At 39.2% G+C, this 18,089-nt stretch overlaps 1 protein-coding gene across 1 annotated transcript in view; it reads right to left on the bottom strand.

Annotated features, from left to right (window-relative positions):
• The window catches only part of EPHA3 (EPH receptor A3), a 127,481-nt gene that overhangs the window by 17,426 nt on the left and 91,966 nt on the right, over window positions 1-18,089 (bottom strand). The window contains exons 9-11 of the mRNA XM_032219736.1: window positions 17,644-17,769; window positions 6,976-7,161; window positions 191-252 (exon numbers count right to left, since the gene is read on the bottom strand). Of these exons, the coding sequence (XP_032075627.1) occupies window positions 191-252; window positions 6,976-7,161; window positions 17,644-17,769 (374 nt within the window). The remainder of the gene's footprint in view (window positions 1-190; window positions 253-6,975; window positions 7,162-17,643; window positions 17,770-18,089) is intronic.

The following is an 18,089-nucleotide window of genomic DNA, read 5'->3' as shown; positions in this document are numbered from 1 at the left end:
TTACTTGACTTGCTTTAATGCTTTGTTGACAATAATGTTTGATTTTATCACTCTTTTCATAAAAAGTAAAAACATTTCAAAATAATTGAGGATGCATTCATCTAGATATTTATCTCTTTAAGATAGTGGAAGGTAATTTTTAACATAATAATTTCAGATAATTATAGGATGATATCAACAAGTCACTTACCCTGAGAAAACTATCTAAAGAACCATTTTCCATATATTCAGTAATAATCATGACTGGTTTACCTGAAAAGTGTATTAAACAAAGCAATTAATTGTATAACCATAACTGTACAAAAAAAAAAAAGCCAACATTGAAAAATTCTACAAATTATCAAAAATATGCTAAATATTCCATAGTATTCCAAAACTGAAAGTTGCTTTTAGCTGCAAGAGTTGGATATAGCGGACATGTATATAAAAGTTCAACATTCCATCTCTATATATCTTTTTTCTACCTTTATTATTATGTCACATTTACAGAAATGATATTAACATGAGATCAGGTCTCTACACAAAGGATCCACATTTTATTGCAGTAAGTTTATATTTAGTTATTAGATAAATATAATATTTATTTATTTAGCTACTGCTTATTTTTTTACCTTTATTTATCTAGTAATTGAAAAATCAGTTTAAATTATAATATTTGTTCAAAAGTAAGGCAAAACCATAGTTAGAAATAGATTTATTGGAAGCAATCATTTATTTATATATTTTATATATCATAAAATAATTAAAAAATATTTAAAAAGATAAAATTTAATATGGTAATATCTAGAATAATATTATAGTATAAACCTTCTAGGTTATTAGGTGCAGTAATTAAGTAGAAATTTCCATCTAAACTATATGCAATCCAAAAAAAACTTAATGATAATATAAGGACCCAAGCTTCTATTTTTCTGAATTTTATTCCTATATATAACAAATATATGAAAAAAATGTTCATAAATACACATGTACTGTCTACATGTATGTTTATTATAAAAAGATAATGCACAAAATAATATAATTATTAGCTCTAAACCAATGGTCCTCAACTTTTATGGCACCAGGGACCAATTTTGTGGAAGACAATTTTTCCATGGACCACAGGTTTTGTTTCCGCTCTCTCACCTGCTGCTCACTTCCAGTTGTGCGGCCTGGTTCCTAACAAGCCTGTGTGCTGGGGACCTACTGTAAACTATTCACTAAGAGAACTATGTACCATGGAATTGCACACAAAGATACATTTGGATTATCAATTCTGCATTTGAAATAGAATGGACAGAAACAAACTTACAAATTGTTAAAACAACAGGACTTTTTAAAGGGTGTATAATCTGATGCCTAATATATATTATTTCTTGCTAAATTTCCTTTTGTTTATTTGATTCTCTATTGGGGGGGGGGAACCAGCATCTGTCTATTCTAGGAATTCTAGTGCTTTAGGCACTAATATACAGGACATTATTGCTATTGTTGGCAAAAAAAGACGAAAGATCTGGATATGTAAGAACAAAAGATTACCATAGCAGAGTGCCATCATGTTCCACTATGACTAATTAGCCAATGGCAAATGTGCTATGTTTAATTATCCCAAGTGCTAAGTAGTTGAGGAATAGCATTTCACATCCTCTATTCTAACAGCCTTTTCACTGTCTAATGACAACTGAACACAGTTCTTTCATGTGGCCTTTTGTGAAGAAACACTGCCATGATTATGCTCCAATGAATCTTTACAACAGACCATAACTCAAGTGTTTCTAGTCAAGTCTGACATAAGTTATGGCCTGGGAACCAACTTCCTCCCTCCCAACATACATACAACATAATCCACTTAGCAACTGCTTTAGCCCATTTGGGATAAGGGTACTCTTATTCACCACTTTCAATTCATTGTCAATAAAAACACCTGAGTGTAGTATGGTATTGACTTAATTTATTAATAATTACATTTCATCTCAAAACAGATGCCAGAATTATCAACTGATTTTGCAGTATGCTGCTTTTCCAGTGGAAACATTTTTGAAATGATTCTAGGTATCTGGATTCATAAAGTTAAACCACTAATTTAATTTTAATTCATTTTATTTTTTAATTAATTAAATTAATTAATTTTAATTTTATCACAGAAACATAGTCTTTATACCTCAGCCAGGAAAGAGTTTAGCATAATTGGGAAATTGTGCATGTTTTTAAATCATTTCAACCACATATTGCTGTATTCCATCTCAATTTTTTTTGAACAAAATTAAGAATATTTTTGGAGAAACAAAGTATATGTAACAACTCTCGCATGTCTTAATATGATTAAAAAACTTAAAGATACTCATAGATGATTTAAATGACTAATTAAAATACAATTGATTTTTATTTTTAGTGAAGTATAGTATTTTTGATAAAATAATGTAAAAATACAATGCCACAATGCAATACAACTATCCAAAATATAAATTAATAAAACAACGAAAACATTTAAAATTATTAAATGCACATTTCCTTCTTTATATTTATTCTATCTGAGCAGATTTTCACATATTTAAGCTGCAAATGAAGAAACAATCAGAAACACATGTTCTAAGGAGAACTTATTTCTAGAGCAACATGCTATGTTCATTTGTCAAAATGTAGCCATTTATATGATAACAACTTGTTTCAACAGTGTTTCTAAATTTTATTATAGTAAAAACTGCTGTAAATTATTACTAAACTAAGCAGAACATGTGTGTTGGCTATTAGAAGTGCTGTCTGTAAAGCACCTTGGAGACTAGCATCGGAGACCAGCATAGAAACAAATATGAAACAGGGGACTAATTCAGCACTGGAAAAATAGACTGAACTCTTCTTTGCCTGTGCACCTTATCATATCTCTAGTGAGCAGTAAGCCACACAGCTGCTGAACAGTGTATGTGCCAATGTTCTAACCAAGGGTTTCCTACAGATGACAGCCATGAAAGTTGTTAAGAATTATCCCATAATGTGCAATCAGCATGAATAGCTTATTTGTAAAGGCTATCCATCAAAATTTGGTTTGCTACAGAAAATCCCAATGCCAATTAATCATATGTATCATTAGGAAGGTATGGTTGGCACATTCCTTTCAAAAAGAACACCCGTGGATAATCTACAAACTTCCTCTATTTCTTTGAAATAATTCCAGCCAAACTTTAAGGATTGTAGAATTACCGGTAAAATATAAGTCAAAAGCACTGAAATATTTTTCATTATAATTTAGCAATACAGAAAGAAAAAATATATTTGGATTTTAAAAACTTAATGGTAATTCAAAACATTTTTCACAAAAATAATTTGAAAGCCAAAAATAATATAGAGTATTTATTATTTTTATTTTTACTTTTACCTATAACAAGCAACTTTAGAATGTACTTAATATTTATTAGGCTGATCTACAGTGATGGCATGCTTGTGACTATAAGTGCTAGCACAATGGATTCATCACTAATAGGTTACTTCCCCCCCCCTCAAAAAAAAAAAAACTCCTCAGAAGTTTTTGGCAAGGAACTATGGTTTAGAAATTTATCGGAGAAGTTTTAAGGAGTTTTAAGAAAGCTAAATTAGGAAGAGACCATAAGAATAACCTCCTAAGGAAGAGATAAAATATTGCAACAGACTAAGTAATAAGAGCATGGGGAAAATACTGATGAGACAAAGCAGCAAGGAAAAAATTGACAGAAAAGAACTACTTTTACATAATAACATGTTTTGGAGGAACAGGATACTCACTATTGCCCACTGATTGGTTCAGAGGTGGTATTCAGCAGGTTCTGACCAATTCTGGAGAACCGGTAGTAGGAATTTTGAGTAGTTTGAAAAACTGGTTTGACTGGTCCTGCCCCCACCTATTCTCTGCCACCCAAATCCCAGCTGATCGGGAGGAAATGGGGATTTTGCAGTAACATTCCCTTGGAGAGGGGAGTGAATAGAGATTTTACAGTATCTTTCCCCTGCCATGCCCACCAAAATTTTGAATCTGACCACTGGATTGGTTGTATTGTAAAGTATACCTGAGCGACTTACAACTTTCTTTTTTTGAATGAGTCCTTCATTGGCTCTTTCACTAGAATGTTGAGTGGGAAATGAGGAGACTGGTACACCCAAAATTGGATTGAAACAAATATGCTGAAAACTATGAAATACATGATGAGGATTTCAATATGATCCTACATCATATATCTGAGAAGTTCATCTTTTTATTCTTTTAAATATTTTATGACAAATTTAGAGAGACTCTGAAAGTCATGTCCCAAAGTTTTATAATCTGAGACCTGAGACCACGATAATTTTTCTGATCATTGTTCTATGCACAAGCAAAGAGCCTTTGCAAAATGTGTCACCTCTCCCATCCATCATTACCAATCCATCATTGAAGGATTATGTATACATTATGTATGAATACTATAATGCAGCAGTCCCCATGTTTATGGCTTGGTGGCCCAGCTATGGGGGAGAGGGAAACTGGGCCCCGTGAGTGCCAGGCTGATGGTGCACATGTGTCCAAAGCTCTTGCACAAGTGGCATGCCAGCATGCATGCGTACATCTCAATCTGTGTGACAGGGACACCAAGGTGCACATGCATGAATGCCCACTGTCCTGTTGCTTGCACAAGTTGAGCTGCGTGCATGCACACTTCAACCAGTATTCACACAGCCCATTTCTAAGTAACCCACTGCCTGGTAGTGGCCATGCCCTGGTGTGGGGGGCCATGCTATAATGCACTTGAATAAAGAAGTCAAGCAGAGGTACTGCACCAATAAACTAGAGAAGCTCTATATTACTACAAAAAAGAAATAAATAGTGATGGTGCTAAATACACTGATGTAAAGTTTATAACAATATTATATTAGTTGTGGGTGAAAAGAAGAGAGGCCTGAGGCTAAGGTGGATATTTAAGGGTTTTTAGTGAACACCATATGAGTAGATAATTAATATAATTCTAGTAATTTAATTAAACTTTTAAATATTTTAAATATTCAGCCCCCCCCAATATTATTATATTTGTGTCAATATTACCAATAAGGAGTGTAAATGTATCAATATATTAATCAACAACACTCTTGGCAAGTTATCAGTTGGAAGTTCATATTTGCTACGTTTATGCTTTCAGCTATTACTGCTGTTCAAATAAATGCTGAGTAAGAAATTAAAACAGAACAGTATTACAAAGTTCAATTATTAGTTTTTTTGTTTGCTTCCTGAATATAGTTCTGAATATTTGCCAGATGCTGACACCCTGAGGTAATATGCAGTATGATTTTTCAAGTCTAACCAGAATGCCTGCAGCTGTTTAAGAGCAATCAATGTCAAAACCGAATCCAGTACTTTCTAATACTGAATGACAACTGTAAAACATTATCATTTTTATTACCACAGGAGGGTGTACAGTGCCCATTATAATTTTAAAAATCTACGATTGATTCATAGCAGGATTCTTCATTTTCTAAAACTGTATTTCAGTATAAATTTAAGCTACAACATTGAAAACATTGTACTTCTTTGTATACCTCACCATACTTCTTTGGATATTGCAATATTTCCATTTTGTAATACTAGAAGGTATTGTAATATTCAGGAGCTGCTGTTAAATATAAGCATTCTCTGAACAAAGCCAACATATTTATAGCTCAAACTATACCTGCATTGCATTATAGTCTATTTCACCCACAACTAATTGCAAGCATTTTAGTTAAATTACATGACACGGTAAAGGCATAGCATGTATTATCCTTCTGTTTTAAAATGTATGTAAAATTCTGAGTGTTGAGACTCTGCCCAGATTAAAATTAAAACCTAACATAACATGCCATGGTTTTAAAAAGTTTCCACTGACAATAATGGCATTTTTAAAAAGGCTGATTTATTTGCAGATTTCATTGTAGCTCAAGTGTTACAAAAATCAAAAATAAAAGAGGGACAGCTAATTTGGAAAAGGATACAAGACATTCTAATGCAAATATTTTAAAAAACAAGAAGAGGAAAATGTAGCAAGTATTCTATGGCTAACAGAAGCTATTGGTTCTGTCCATCACCCAGAGACTGCAACTGGCTAGAAAATGGGCTGGCAGGGTCAGGTAAAAATTCTGTCTATATAAAACTTACAGAATCCAAGAATATACATGTAAGTTGGCATCCAAACATGAACTGCTGAGACAATGCCCGAAAAATAGGAAAATGGTGAAGCAGAGGTAGTACCATAACAAGATCAGTACCATAGTATAGTATAGTATAGTACAAGAGAAGACCCTGCATTGGATATATGATCTAGAGATAGCTGAAAATGGAATAGCAATAGCAATAGCAGTAGACTTATATACCGCTTCATAGGGCTTTCAGCCCTCTCTAAGCGGTTTACAGAGAGTCAGCATATTGCCCCCAACAATCCGGAAGCCATTGGGAATGTGTCTGGAATGTCTGAATTAAAAGATAGCACTGAGGCATTGATCATAGCAGCCCAAGAATAGGCATTAGGCATCAGATCCATAGAAGCAGGGGTATACCTGACAGGATCCAAGGTGCAAACTGTGCAAAGGGGCCTTAGAGGTAGTTCAACAGATCATAGGGGGTGTAAGGTATAGGAAGGAAAAGCGCTATAAACCAAGAGACTGAGTTCTAGTCCACACTTAGGTTTCAAATCCAGCTTAGTGACTTTGGGCCAGTCACTTTCTCTTAACCCAACCCATCTCACATAGTTGTTGTGAGCCAAAGACAAGATGAGTAATATGTATGAAAATATTGGTGACATGCAAGTTGTCTGAGCAGGTCAGATATTTTTAATAAGTTTGCAATTGTAGGCTGGGTGGTAACTGCAATCAAATGGCTTACTAGCAGCCATCAAAAGAAAATAAGGGGGAAGGGATGTTTTCCTTTAAATTCAGATACTCAACGGAAATAGGCCTCAGCAACTTTTCTTTCAAGCAGATCTTTCTAATCTTTCTAAATATTATTTATTTTAGCAGTTAACTTACTTTTGGTGACCACGCCTTCTAACCGGATTATATTGGGATGATCAAATTGTCCCATGATGCTTGCTTCTCCAAGAAAATCTCTTCTCTGTTTCTCTGTGTAACCAACCTTCAGGGTTTTAATGGCAACTGATATTTCCTTTTTGGAAGGAAGTTTTAGGCGACCACTACATACTTCTCCAAACTCACCTGTCAGTAAATGCAAAGAGAAAATTTTTGAATTTCTAGCTAGAGATCATGACAGATTAACAAGCTCAGAAATCTATACTTTCAGTCTACACTGCGGCTTTTTACTCTTCTGGAATATTGCACATAGTCCAGCTGTCCAATTCTGGAATCCACCTGAAACATTTCTTTTTCTTGAGATATGTATTTTATGAACCTAATGTAATGTCAGATCTCTACCTTAGAGGTTAGTTGCAACATTCCAGCAGAGTAGGAACAGATGTTTCAAACATCTATTTTAAGCAAGACTTACATATGCAAAGTTTTATAAAATTCTTGTCAGTGAACAGTGATGTTCAACAATATAATGCAATAGTTAAGTAATCTGATAAAACAAACTTTGTGAAGTGTGCATGTAAAATGTTTTTGCATGATTGTAAATTTAAAAAAATCATTTTGTTTAAAGAATCATAGGAAGAGTTGATGAAGATATAAGAAATAATATAATGCATTCAAGAGACCATAAAAACAATAACAACAACAAAATTTAGCTGTATTTGACCCTACATGAAATCACAGCTGCCTGCATACTCTACTAAGATCAATATTCAAATAAGAACATTACGTAAATGGCATTAATTTAGAAGAACTTACTGAGAATTGAAAATTGAAATTTAATATTATACAGGTTTAAGCAAAAAAAAATGTGCAAGCTTGGTGCTATATTTTTAAGACTCACCTTAAAGGAGAAGAGTGGAGCCCCCCATTAGGGTGTGACCCCCCCCCTCAGGAGAGGGTGGATTATTACGTTGGACTATTACGAACTTAATACTATCTTGAACCTGCGCAACCCTATCATTTTCTAATTTTAACTGGTATGTTGAGTGCATGGGATTGTCTGGTTGTATGAATGATCTCACTTTTATTTTTATTTAGCTGTATTTGTGTTTTAATTCTATTAGTGAGGACTGCTTGTGTGAGAGTTTGAGTATGAATGATTCGGAGGACCTGGCGGGTTATATGGGGGCCATTGGGGTGGTTGGGGGGGCTATATCCACGGGAGAGGGTCGGAGCATTGCGGTCATAACAGGGAGAGGCAGATACGGCGGGGACTTTAGGGCAGGCCATCATTGGGGAAGGAGGGTTCGCTATATTACAGAGATCCCTCCTTCCGGCCCTAGGAGTCCCACTCCAAGGTCAGATGGCGCGAGTGATCAGGACCCTGGTCTCAGGCTGCTGTCGCTAAATGCCAGGTCTGTGGTTCATAAGGCCCCCCTCATCCGGGACTTGATAACTGATGAGGGCGCAGACCTGGCATGTATTACTGAAACATGGCTGGGCACGGAGGGAGGAGTCCCCCTCGTAGAGATGTGCCCAGCCGGATTTCAGGTGCTACACCAGCCGAGAGCCCAGGGAAGGGGTGGCGGTGTGGCTATTGTAGTCCGGGAGTCTTTAGTACCTCGTAGGATCCCTGCTCCGGAGCTTGTCGGGTGTGAGTCCCTGCTGGTGAAGCTGGACCTCAAGGGTCAAGTGGGTCTGCTGCTTACGTACCTGCCTCCCAACTGCGTTGCAGCAGCCCTCCCCTCGCTCCTCGAGTCAGTAGCCGAGCTGGCAGCTGAGTTCCCTAGACTTATAGTTCTGGGGGACTTCAACTTGCCTTCGCTCGGTGAACGCTCTGACGGAGCGCAGGAGTTCATGGCTTCCATGACAGCCATGGGCTTGACTCAGGTAATTCGAGGCCCAACCCACTCAGCGGGTCACACGCTCGACCTCGTATTCCTCTCGGAGCAGTGGAGTTATGATCTTGGTCTGAGGGGTAATGAGATCATACCCCTGTCGTGGTCAGACCACTGCCTACTGAGGCTAGACTTCCGGAGGCCAAACCCCCACCGTAGAGAGGAGGAACCGACCAGGTGGTTCCGCCCCAAGCGACTGATGGACCCTGTTAGGTTCCAGACGGAGCTTGGGGTTATTCCAGATACTCTCGCCCACAGTTCGGTGGAGACCCTTGTCGCTGCCTGGCACTCGGCAGCTTCGGGGTCTCTAAACCGGATTGTGCCACTACGGCCCCTCCGGGTCAGCAGCCCCCGGAGGCCCCCTTGGTTTACCGAGGAGCTCCGGGAGATAAAGCGCCGGAGGAGACGCCTAGAGCACCTGTGGAGATCAGACAGGTCCGAATTGAACCGGGCACTTGTAACAGCATGCACCAAGGAGTATACTCGCGCTTTAAGATCGGCAAAAAGAACACACATTGCCTCCTTGGTAGCGTCCGCCGAGTCCCGCCCAGCCGCCCTGTTTAGGATAACCCGCTCCCTCCTAAATAGGAGGGAGACGGAGGACCCCTTACAGGGCAAGGCTGAGGAGTATGTTCAGTTCTTGGCGGACAAAGTTGCCCGGTTTCGAGCGGACCTGGACTCCACTCTTGCAGAGCCAGCTGAGACACAGGGGAAAGACTTGGCAAACCATCTCTGGGTTGAGTTTCAGGAAGTTGCCTCTGGGGATGTGGACAAGGCTATGCGAGCTGTGAGTACCTCCACTTGTGTACTGGACCCGTGTCCCTCCTGGCTGGTTGCCAACAGCAGTGAGGTGACACGAGGCTGGATCCAAGCGGTTGTTGTGGCATCTCTTCGGGAGGGGCACTTTCCCACCGAGCTTAAGGCAGCGGTGGTGAGACCCCTTCTGAAGAAACCGTCTTTGGATCCAGCTGTTTTAAATAACTACCGTCCAGTCTCCAACCTTCCCTATGTGGGGAAGGTTGTTGAGAAAGTGGTGGCCCTCCAGCTTCAGCGTACCTTGGAGGAAGCAAATTATCTTGACCCCTTCCAGTCCGGCTTCCGACCCGGTTACAGCACAGAAACCGCTTTGGTCGCATTGACTGATGATCTCTGGAGAGCTAGGGATGGAGGCCATGCTTCCATCCTGGTTCTCCTTGACCTCTCAGCGGCTTTCGATACCATCGACCATGGTATCCTTCTGCGACGACTGCGGGAGGTGGGAGTGGGCGGCACTGTCTTGCAGTGGTTCTCCTCCTACCTCTCGGACAGGTCGCAGTCGGTGTTGGTGGGTGGGCAGAGATCGTCCCCGAGGCCCCTAACATATGGGGTGCCACAGGGGTCGGTCTTGTCCCCCCTCCTATTTAACATATACATGAAACCGCTGGGCGAGATCATCCGAAGGCACGGGATAAAGTATCACCAATATGCGGACGATACTCAATTGTATCTGTCCGCCCCGTGCCAACTCAATGAAGCGGTGGACGTGATGAACCAGGGTCTGGAAGCTGTTAAAGACTGGATGAGAGCAAACAAACTGGTGCTCAACCCAGACAAGACCGAGTGGCTGTTGTGTTTTCCTCCCAATAATTTGACCACCGTACCATCAATCAGGCTGGGGGGACAAAACTTATACCCCTCAGATAGGGTCCGCAACTTGGGAGTCCTCCTGGACCCACAGCTGAGTTTTGATCACCATCTATCGGCTGTGACCAGGGGGACATTTGCCCAGGTTCGCCTGGTGCGCCAGTTGCGGCCCTACCTGAATCGGGAGGCTCTCACGACGGTCACTCGAGCCCTTGTGATCTCTAAGCTGGAATACTGCAACGTGCTCTACATGGGGCTGCCCTTGAAGAGCACCCGGAGACTTCAGCTAGTACAGAACGCGGCCGCGCGAGTGATTGTGGGCGCACCTCGGTTCGCCCACATAACACCTATCCTCCGCGAGCTGCGCTGGCTGCCTGTAGATCTCCGGGTGCAATTCAAGGTCTTACTTACCACCCATAAAGCGCTCCATGGTAGTGGATCTGACTATTTGAGAGACCGCCTTCTGCCAATAATCTCCCTGCGTCCCATCAGATCGCATAGAGCGGGCCTCCTCCGTATTCCATCCGCCAGTCAGTGCCGACTGGCGACTACCCGGAGGAGAGCCTTCTCAGTTGCTGCTCCGACGCTATGGAACAATCTCCCCGTGGAGATTCGTACCCTGACCACAGTCCAGGCCTTCCGTACAGCCCTTAAGATCTGGCTAGCCCGTCAGGCCTGGGGATAAACTCTTCTGCCCCTCCCGAATGCTGAGTGAATGTTGTGTTTTAGTACTTTTTAGTTATTTCACATTTTTTTCTATATTTTGTCTTCACTCCCCTTCCCTTATTATTGTAAGCCGCCCTGAGTCCCCTCAGGGAAAAGGGCGGCCTATAAATGCTAAATAAAATCTAAAAATCTAAAAAATCACCTAGCTATTTATGTTAAATTTTAACACCTTTAACACCTAACTGTTATCACTATGTACCTATCACAGTGTTATAGCCAGAGCACTTTTATTTATAGTCTGCACAAATTTAGCTATTAATGATACAAAATAGAACAGTAAAAATTACAGTCATTTTGAAGCTTAATGTTTAACAAGTGGGCTTTCTTTTCCCTTAAGATGTTCTTCTCATACTGGTATGTAGTAAATTATATTAATGAGTAAACATGCAGTTCAAGGCTATTTTTTCTTGCTCTTTCATAAAGCCCAATTTAATTTAAGTTCTATTATTATTTTTGGTTGGGAAGTTGTCTGAATATACAGATCAATATTGTCTCCATATAAGAGTATTTCACACCTCTCTTTTTTAATTCTAGTAGCCTAGCACTAAATACATCATATTCTAACAAAACATTTGTTGCCTTTGGATGGGATGTGTGTGTGTCTTCTTCTAATACTTTCTCATATTTTACAGAATATATCAAGCAAATCCAGGCAGGGTTGTTTGATTATATAACAACTAGGACATAAATTATTAGATCATTTACATAAATGTTGAACTCTATATAAAGATGTACCCACAGATGGATAGTGCAATGGCAGAAAAATGAGTAAGTAAAATGATTAAAATGTAATTTGTATTTATTAAAAATTAATAATTAAAATGTTTTAATTGTACTTAAATAATGCTCTTCTACCAATCACATAAAGTATGTAATTTGATGGTGTTTACTGAAAATCATATATTCTGGTTACAAAAATACATAGGTACCATAAATGTATCTTCCATATTTTTATTTTGTTTATGTTTAAGACAAGACTCAGTGTTTGGTTTTGGTAAATACTTGGTAAATAATTCCATTAGTATATTCAATTACAAGCTGCAATATTTTAGTCACTATGTTAGGGTCCCTTGTAATTCACTGTTTACTTCTGTTATTTAAAAAAAGTCTTGATTTTAAATCATGCAATCACTTCTTGTGATGCAATTTCATTTATGCTACACTAAATATACATAAATATATATTTCATTATCACAAGCATTATTAGGAATGTTGTTAACAGTCTTCATATGAGGCAGATTCAATTCAGTACTGTTCTATCAACAGTACTCTCTGGTTTAAAGTACTTCATTAAAATATGGCACACGTACAGTATTTAAGGTTTTATTTTAAATTATGTGATTAATATGATTAACAAAATATGGAATTCAGCATGTGAACTCACATCTTGCAGTATGGATATAAAAAGGCAAACATGCTGCCAAGTTATGCCTGAATTCTAGTGATTACATGACATAACCAGACAGCTGTCTTGGCAACAGTGCAGAAATGTTTGCCACTGACTTCTTGTTAAATTATTTGCAGCCTGATATTCTCCAGAGATCATTTAACTCATATGAACCAGGTCTAACCTTGCTTATCTGCTGCGCATCAAAAAGGTCAGCCAGATGCTGCCACCTGCTGAGACTTTATGCATTTACACTCTATTAAGCCATAGGCGTTCTGAAGCTAGGAAAGGAAGCAAGCAAATGGGAAGTGACTGATGATCTGCAATCAGATGAATATATTATTCAACATAGTCTCTTAGTCTCGGGTATCTGTCATAGATCTAATGAGCTTTTATGAGCTATACAAAATTAAAAAGCCCTGACTTTCCCCATTCTGTGTTTTAGGGAAAGATAAGGATGTATGACCCTGTCCAAGAAGGAACCCTAGATGACTTTCTTTAAAATTTGGTTCACATTACAAGCCCATATAAGAGCAATTTGTCTGGTTTCAATCTGAACTGTATGGGAAAAGAAGGTTATAGATGCATGCAGATAAATCATGTGCTATATTACTTTATTTCAATCCACTCAGAAGATCTGGGATGTTTCTATCAATTTAGGCACTTCCTGCTCAACCACTTCCATTTTGGTGACAATTTGAACATGAGGTAATAGTAGCTGTAATTGTTTTTTTTCTTCCCAGTTAAGTATGCTCTAAATCAAATCCTTGTTCAGCAGAATCCTCCTTGACATTCTTTTTCCTGCTCCAGTAAGACAAATGCCTTACATGAGCTGAAACCTTTTGTGCTGAAACCTTCATTAGGGAGGACGGGATAATCTATCAATGCTAGGCAAGATAACTCAGTAAATAAGGAAGTAAAATTCATTCAAGGAAGCCTTCATTCATCTCTCATTCTCAACTGTGAGAATGTTGCTTTTTAGAGAACTTAGAGAAGAACAGAGACAGGTCTGCCTCACAACATTCACATCAAAATGATTTCCCTTAAACCATTCTTTCTGCCATGAACTTACACAGTTGAGTTAGACAGATTTTATGCAGAATTATGTATGAGTTCTTTTTGCATTGCTTTGTTCTTTATATTTCCCCATTTTTTTCTGGTCAGCTTCCCCCTCCCTCTTTCAGAATATCTAGAAATCTGTTGGTTGAAAAGTGACTTTTCATTAAATTATTCCCCATTTTTGTGCAAGTTTGCATAGTTGCATGGCTATTCCTTTCAGAATTGGGAATTGGGTTTCCTGAATTCTGTAATTCTGCCTCTGGCCAGGCAGGTTTCTTTTAAAGCTATATAGCTGGGCTGACGGAAGAAGTCCTTGACAAAAGTGCTAAGAATGCTCCAGCTGGACAAACTAGGGTGTGGAAGGAGCATGACCTTAAAGGTTCATTTAAATATACCATGAATTACCTAGCACAGGCCTGTCAAACTTGCACCCATGGGCTGGATGTGTAACACCTGATTTAATGAAAGGGAAAGGTTGTGATACTTCACATGATGCCACCATGACACAAGTTTGACACCCCTGCTTCATGATGTCCCTATTAATTGAATTATATTAAAAATATCTGAGCCATAAAACAATTGAAAAGTCTATGTGTTTTAATATTAAAAAGCAGAATGCACTAGAGGGGAAGAATGAAATTCCTGTTGCAAATTGTATATTATAAGCAGAGTACAAGGTAGAGCTGTCTTCATTTTAATTAGAAATACAGCAAACCACTTATTTGACTATCATTTCCAAAAGTGACCTGAAGAGCCCATTGTTAAGTAGTTGTTAAAAAACCAATTTAATTTATCTTAAAGTCTTGGGAACAAAATGAAAGACATTAAGATGAAATGACATAGCATTTATTGTTATATAAATACTGTAACTGTTAGAAAGCATAAGTGTCTTTTGATTTGAAAACTTTTGGAGTTTTCCAAACCCAATCTGAAAACTCATTGCAGTTATTAGGCAGAATACATTGAACAGATTCAGTCCGTATCATTTAACAATCTTTAGCAGAGAATTACACAGATTCAATATCTTAGACTATACATAAGAAATTAAAAAACAAAACAATACAAAGCCCCCAAGACATGCAGGCGAATGTCACCTTATACTTCCTCCTACATTTACTCTCAATTTCTTTTTTGTATGTTCAAATTTACAATGGCAAGAAGAAACTTGGGTTTGAACTGATGCTAAAGAAAACAGCATCTTATGTTAAAATCTAAAATGAATGTAACCTTTCTCCCTCCAATAGTTAATACTTAGATAATTAAACATTTCAAAAAACTTTTTAATAGATCACTTTTTATAGCAAAAACTTGTTTTCACAATCCCCAATATATGTAAGATGATAGCTAAATGAAAATGGTTTATGGTTTATGGTTTAATTTATTTGTATGCTGCCCTTTTCCCTGAAGGGACTCAGGGCGGCTCACAACTCAAAGGGAGGGGAAGTACAAACAAAGTTACAAAACATAGAAACCATACATAGTTAAAAACACAACAATCATACCATTCGAAGTGGGGCAGCGAGTCTTTAGCCCCAGGCCTGTCGGAACAGCCAGGTTTTGAGGGCTATGCGGAAGGCCTGGAGGGTGGTGAGGGTACGAATCTCCACGGGGAGTTCGTTCCAGAGGGTCGGAGCAGCCACAGAGAAGGCTCTCCTCCGGGTAGTTGCCAGTCGACACTGGCCGGCTGATGGAATTCGGAGGAGGCCTAGTCTGTGGGATCTAATTGGTCTAGTGGAGGTAATTGGCAGTAGGCGGTCTCTCAAGTACCCAGGTCCAATACCATGAAGGGCTTTGTAGGTGACAACTAGCACCTTGAAGCGTACCCGGAGATCAACAGGCAGCCAGTGCAGCTCGCGGAGGATAGGTGTTACGTGGGTGAACCGAGGCGCACTCACGATCACTCGCGCGGCCGCATTCTGGACAAGCTGAAGTCGCCGAATACTCTTCAAGGGCTGCCCCATGTAGAACACGTTGCAGTAATCCAGCCTGGAGTTCACAAGGGCACGAGTGACTGTTGTGAGAGCCTCCCGGTTCAGGTAGGGCCGCAACTGGTGCACCAGATGAACCTGGGCAAATGCCCCCCTGGTCACAGCTGACAAATGGTGTTCAAAAGTCAGCTGTGGGTCCAGGAGGACTCCCAAGTTGTGGACCCTGTCTGAGAGGCGTACTGTTTGACCCCCCAGCCTGAGAGGTGGAACACTTGGCCAATTAGTAGGAAGGAAGCACAGCAGCCACTCGGTCTTATCTGGATTGAGTACAAGCTTGTTAACCCCCATCCAGTCTCTAACAGCCTCGAGGCCCTGGCACATCACGTCAATTGCTTCATTGAGTTGGCACGGGGTGGACAGATACAACTGTGTATCGTCCGCATACTGGTGGTATTTTATCCCGTGCCGTCGAATGATCTCACCCAGCGGTTTCATGTAGATATTAAAGAGGAGGGGAGACAGGACCGAACCCTGTGGCACCCCGTATGTTAGGGGCCTAGGGGTCGATCTCTGCCCTCCGACCAACACCGACTGCGACCTGTCCGAGAGGTAAGAGGAGAACCACCATAAAACAGTGCCTCCCACCCCCACCTCCCGCAGTCGTCGCAGAAGGATACCATGGCCGATGGTATCGAAAGCCGCAGAGAGGTCAAGGAGTACCAGGATGGAGGCATGACCTTCATCCCTGGCTCTCCAGAGATCATTGGTCAATGCGACCAAAGCGGTTTCCGTGCAGTAGCCAGGCCTGAAACCAGACTGGAAGGGATCTAGATAATTGGTTTCTTCCAAGGACCGCTGAAAACCAGATATTAAAATCCAGATTTATAAAATTTCTATTTTCCTGTCTATTCGAAATGTGTGCCAGTTTACTGATCATCTTTTGCTTTGGAGTAGTGATTGACGCGGTGGCTCAGTGGCTAAGACGCTGACCTTTTAGATCAGAAAGATTGGCAGTTCAGCGGTTCAAATCCCTAGCGTTGCGTAATGGAATGAGCTCCCATTACATGTCCCAGCTTCTGCCAATCTAGCAGTTTGAAAGCATGTAAAAATGCAAGTAGAAAAATAGGAACCATCTTTAGCGGGAAGGTAACAGTGTTCCGTGTGCCTTTGGAGTTTTGCTGTGCCGGCCACATGATCATGGAGATGTCTTCAGACAGTGTTGGCTCTTTGGCTTTAAAACGGAGATGAGCACCGCCTCATAGAGGTGAGAATGACTAGCACATATGTGCGAAGAGGACCTTTACCTTTTAGCAATTGTAGCATACAGTGCTAAATGCTATCTTCAATATATATTACTTGAAATCTGCAAAGTACTTTGCATTTAAATTCAGAAGCAAATTCAAATGTAAATTATATGATTTGTTCTTGGCAAGAGATAGATTGGAAACAGCTGGATTCTGCATTTTCTAATATAGGTTAGGTTTTTTTTCCCTGTCCTAGAATTCTAAAAGAACTCCATATTTATAGTACATAGGGTGAATTAATGTCTTAATTCCACAACTGTGTGTGACTAAATTATAGATCCTTAAGTGTAGAAATTTTATATCTTTACAGTACTTCCTATCCTCTAGTTTGGTATCACCTAAGCTCATAAAGATTAACATTAAAATTTAGCACACTAGTTTGTAATAATGTAGTCCTAACAAAGCTTGATCAGTTGTGGAATTTATAGATGTTTTTCCCTAAAGGGCCAGCCAACATTACTGTTTTTGCTTTTTGTGTACTAACACAATACTTGAAATGCATTCATAAATGTTATGTTTCATCTTAGCCAGAGCTCTAATGATCTGAATGGTATGTTACCTAGGCTGAAAAAGACATTAGCTCTGTCAGTCTGGATGATGTTCTAAACACAGAATGAAAGATCAAAATTCTTTAACGATTAGTTACACAAGAAATTTTATTGAACAAAATGACTACATCTGAAAAGTTTGCAATAGCAATTGGAATAGCATGGCATGGTGATTCTCATTATTAATATTTTTACCTGCCCCAACGACTTTATCAATGGCTATGCTGGAAGCCTCTAGTTCTCTGGCAAATTCATGAACAGCCAGATTGGGATCTTCATACGTATGCGGATCCACATATGTCCTGAGTCCAGGAAGCTTCACTGTGTAAAAAAAAAAATCCAAGATATATGGATAAATAATCACAAACACAAAAACTTAATGATTCCATAAAAGAACATGCACAAAATGTTTGAAAAAAATTCTTCTGGAAAAATTGTACTTTTTTTTATAGAACACCACTTTTTAGGACAAGTAATAATTTATTTCAACAGTATCAATTATAAAGGACTATAATTTGATCATTTTCTTTAAATTCCAGAAGACTGGAAAAATAGTCAAATAATATTTTCTCCTTTTACAGCTTTAGTCACTTCTGGCTAGATGATACCATAATATCAACAGCATTTCTTACTAAATTTAT

Source organism: Thamnophis elegans, chromosome 6 (assembly GCF_009769535.1).
Source record: "Thamnophis elegans isolate rThaEle1 chromosome 6, rThaEle1.pri, whole genome shotgun sequence".
In the NCBI taxonomy this organism is placed as follows: Eukaryota; Metazoa; Chordata; class Lepidosauria; order Squamata; family Colubridae; genus Thamnophis; species Thamnophis elegans.
This window is presented reverse-complemented; position numbering and strand designations above follow the sequence as displayed.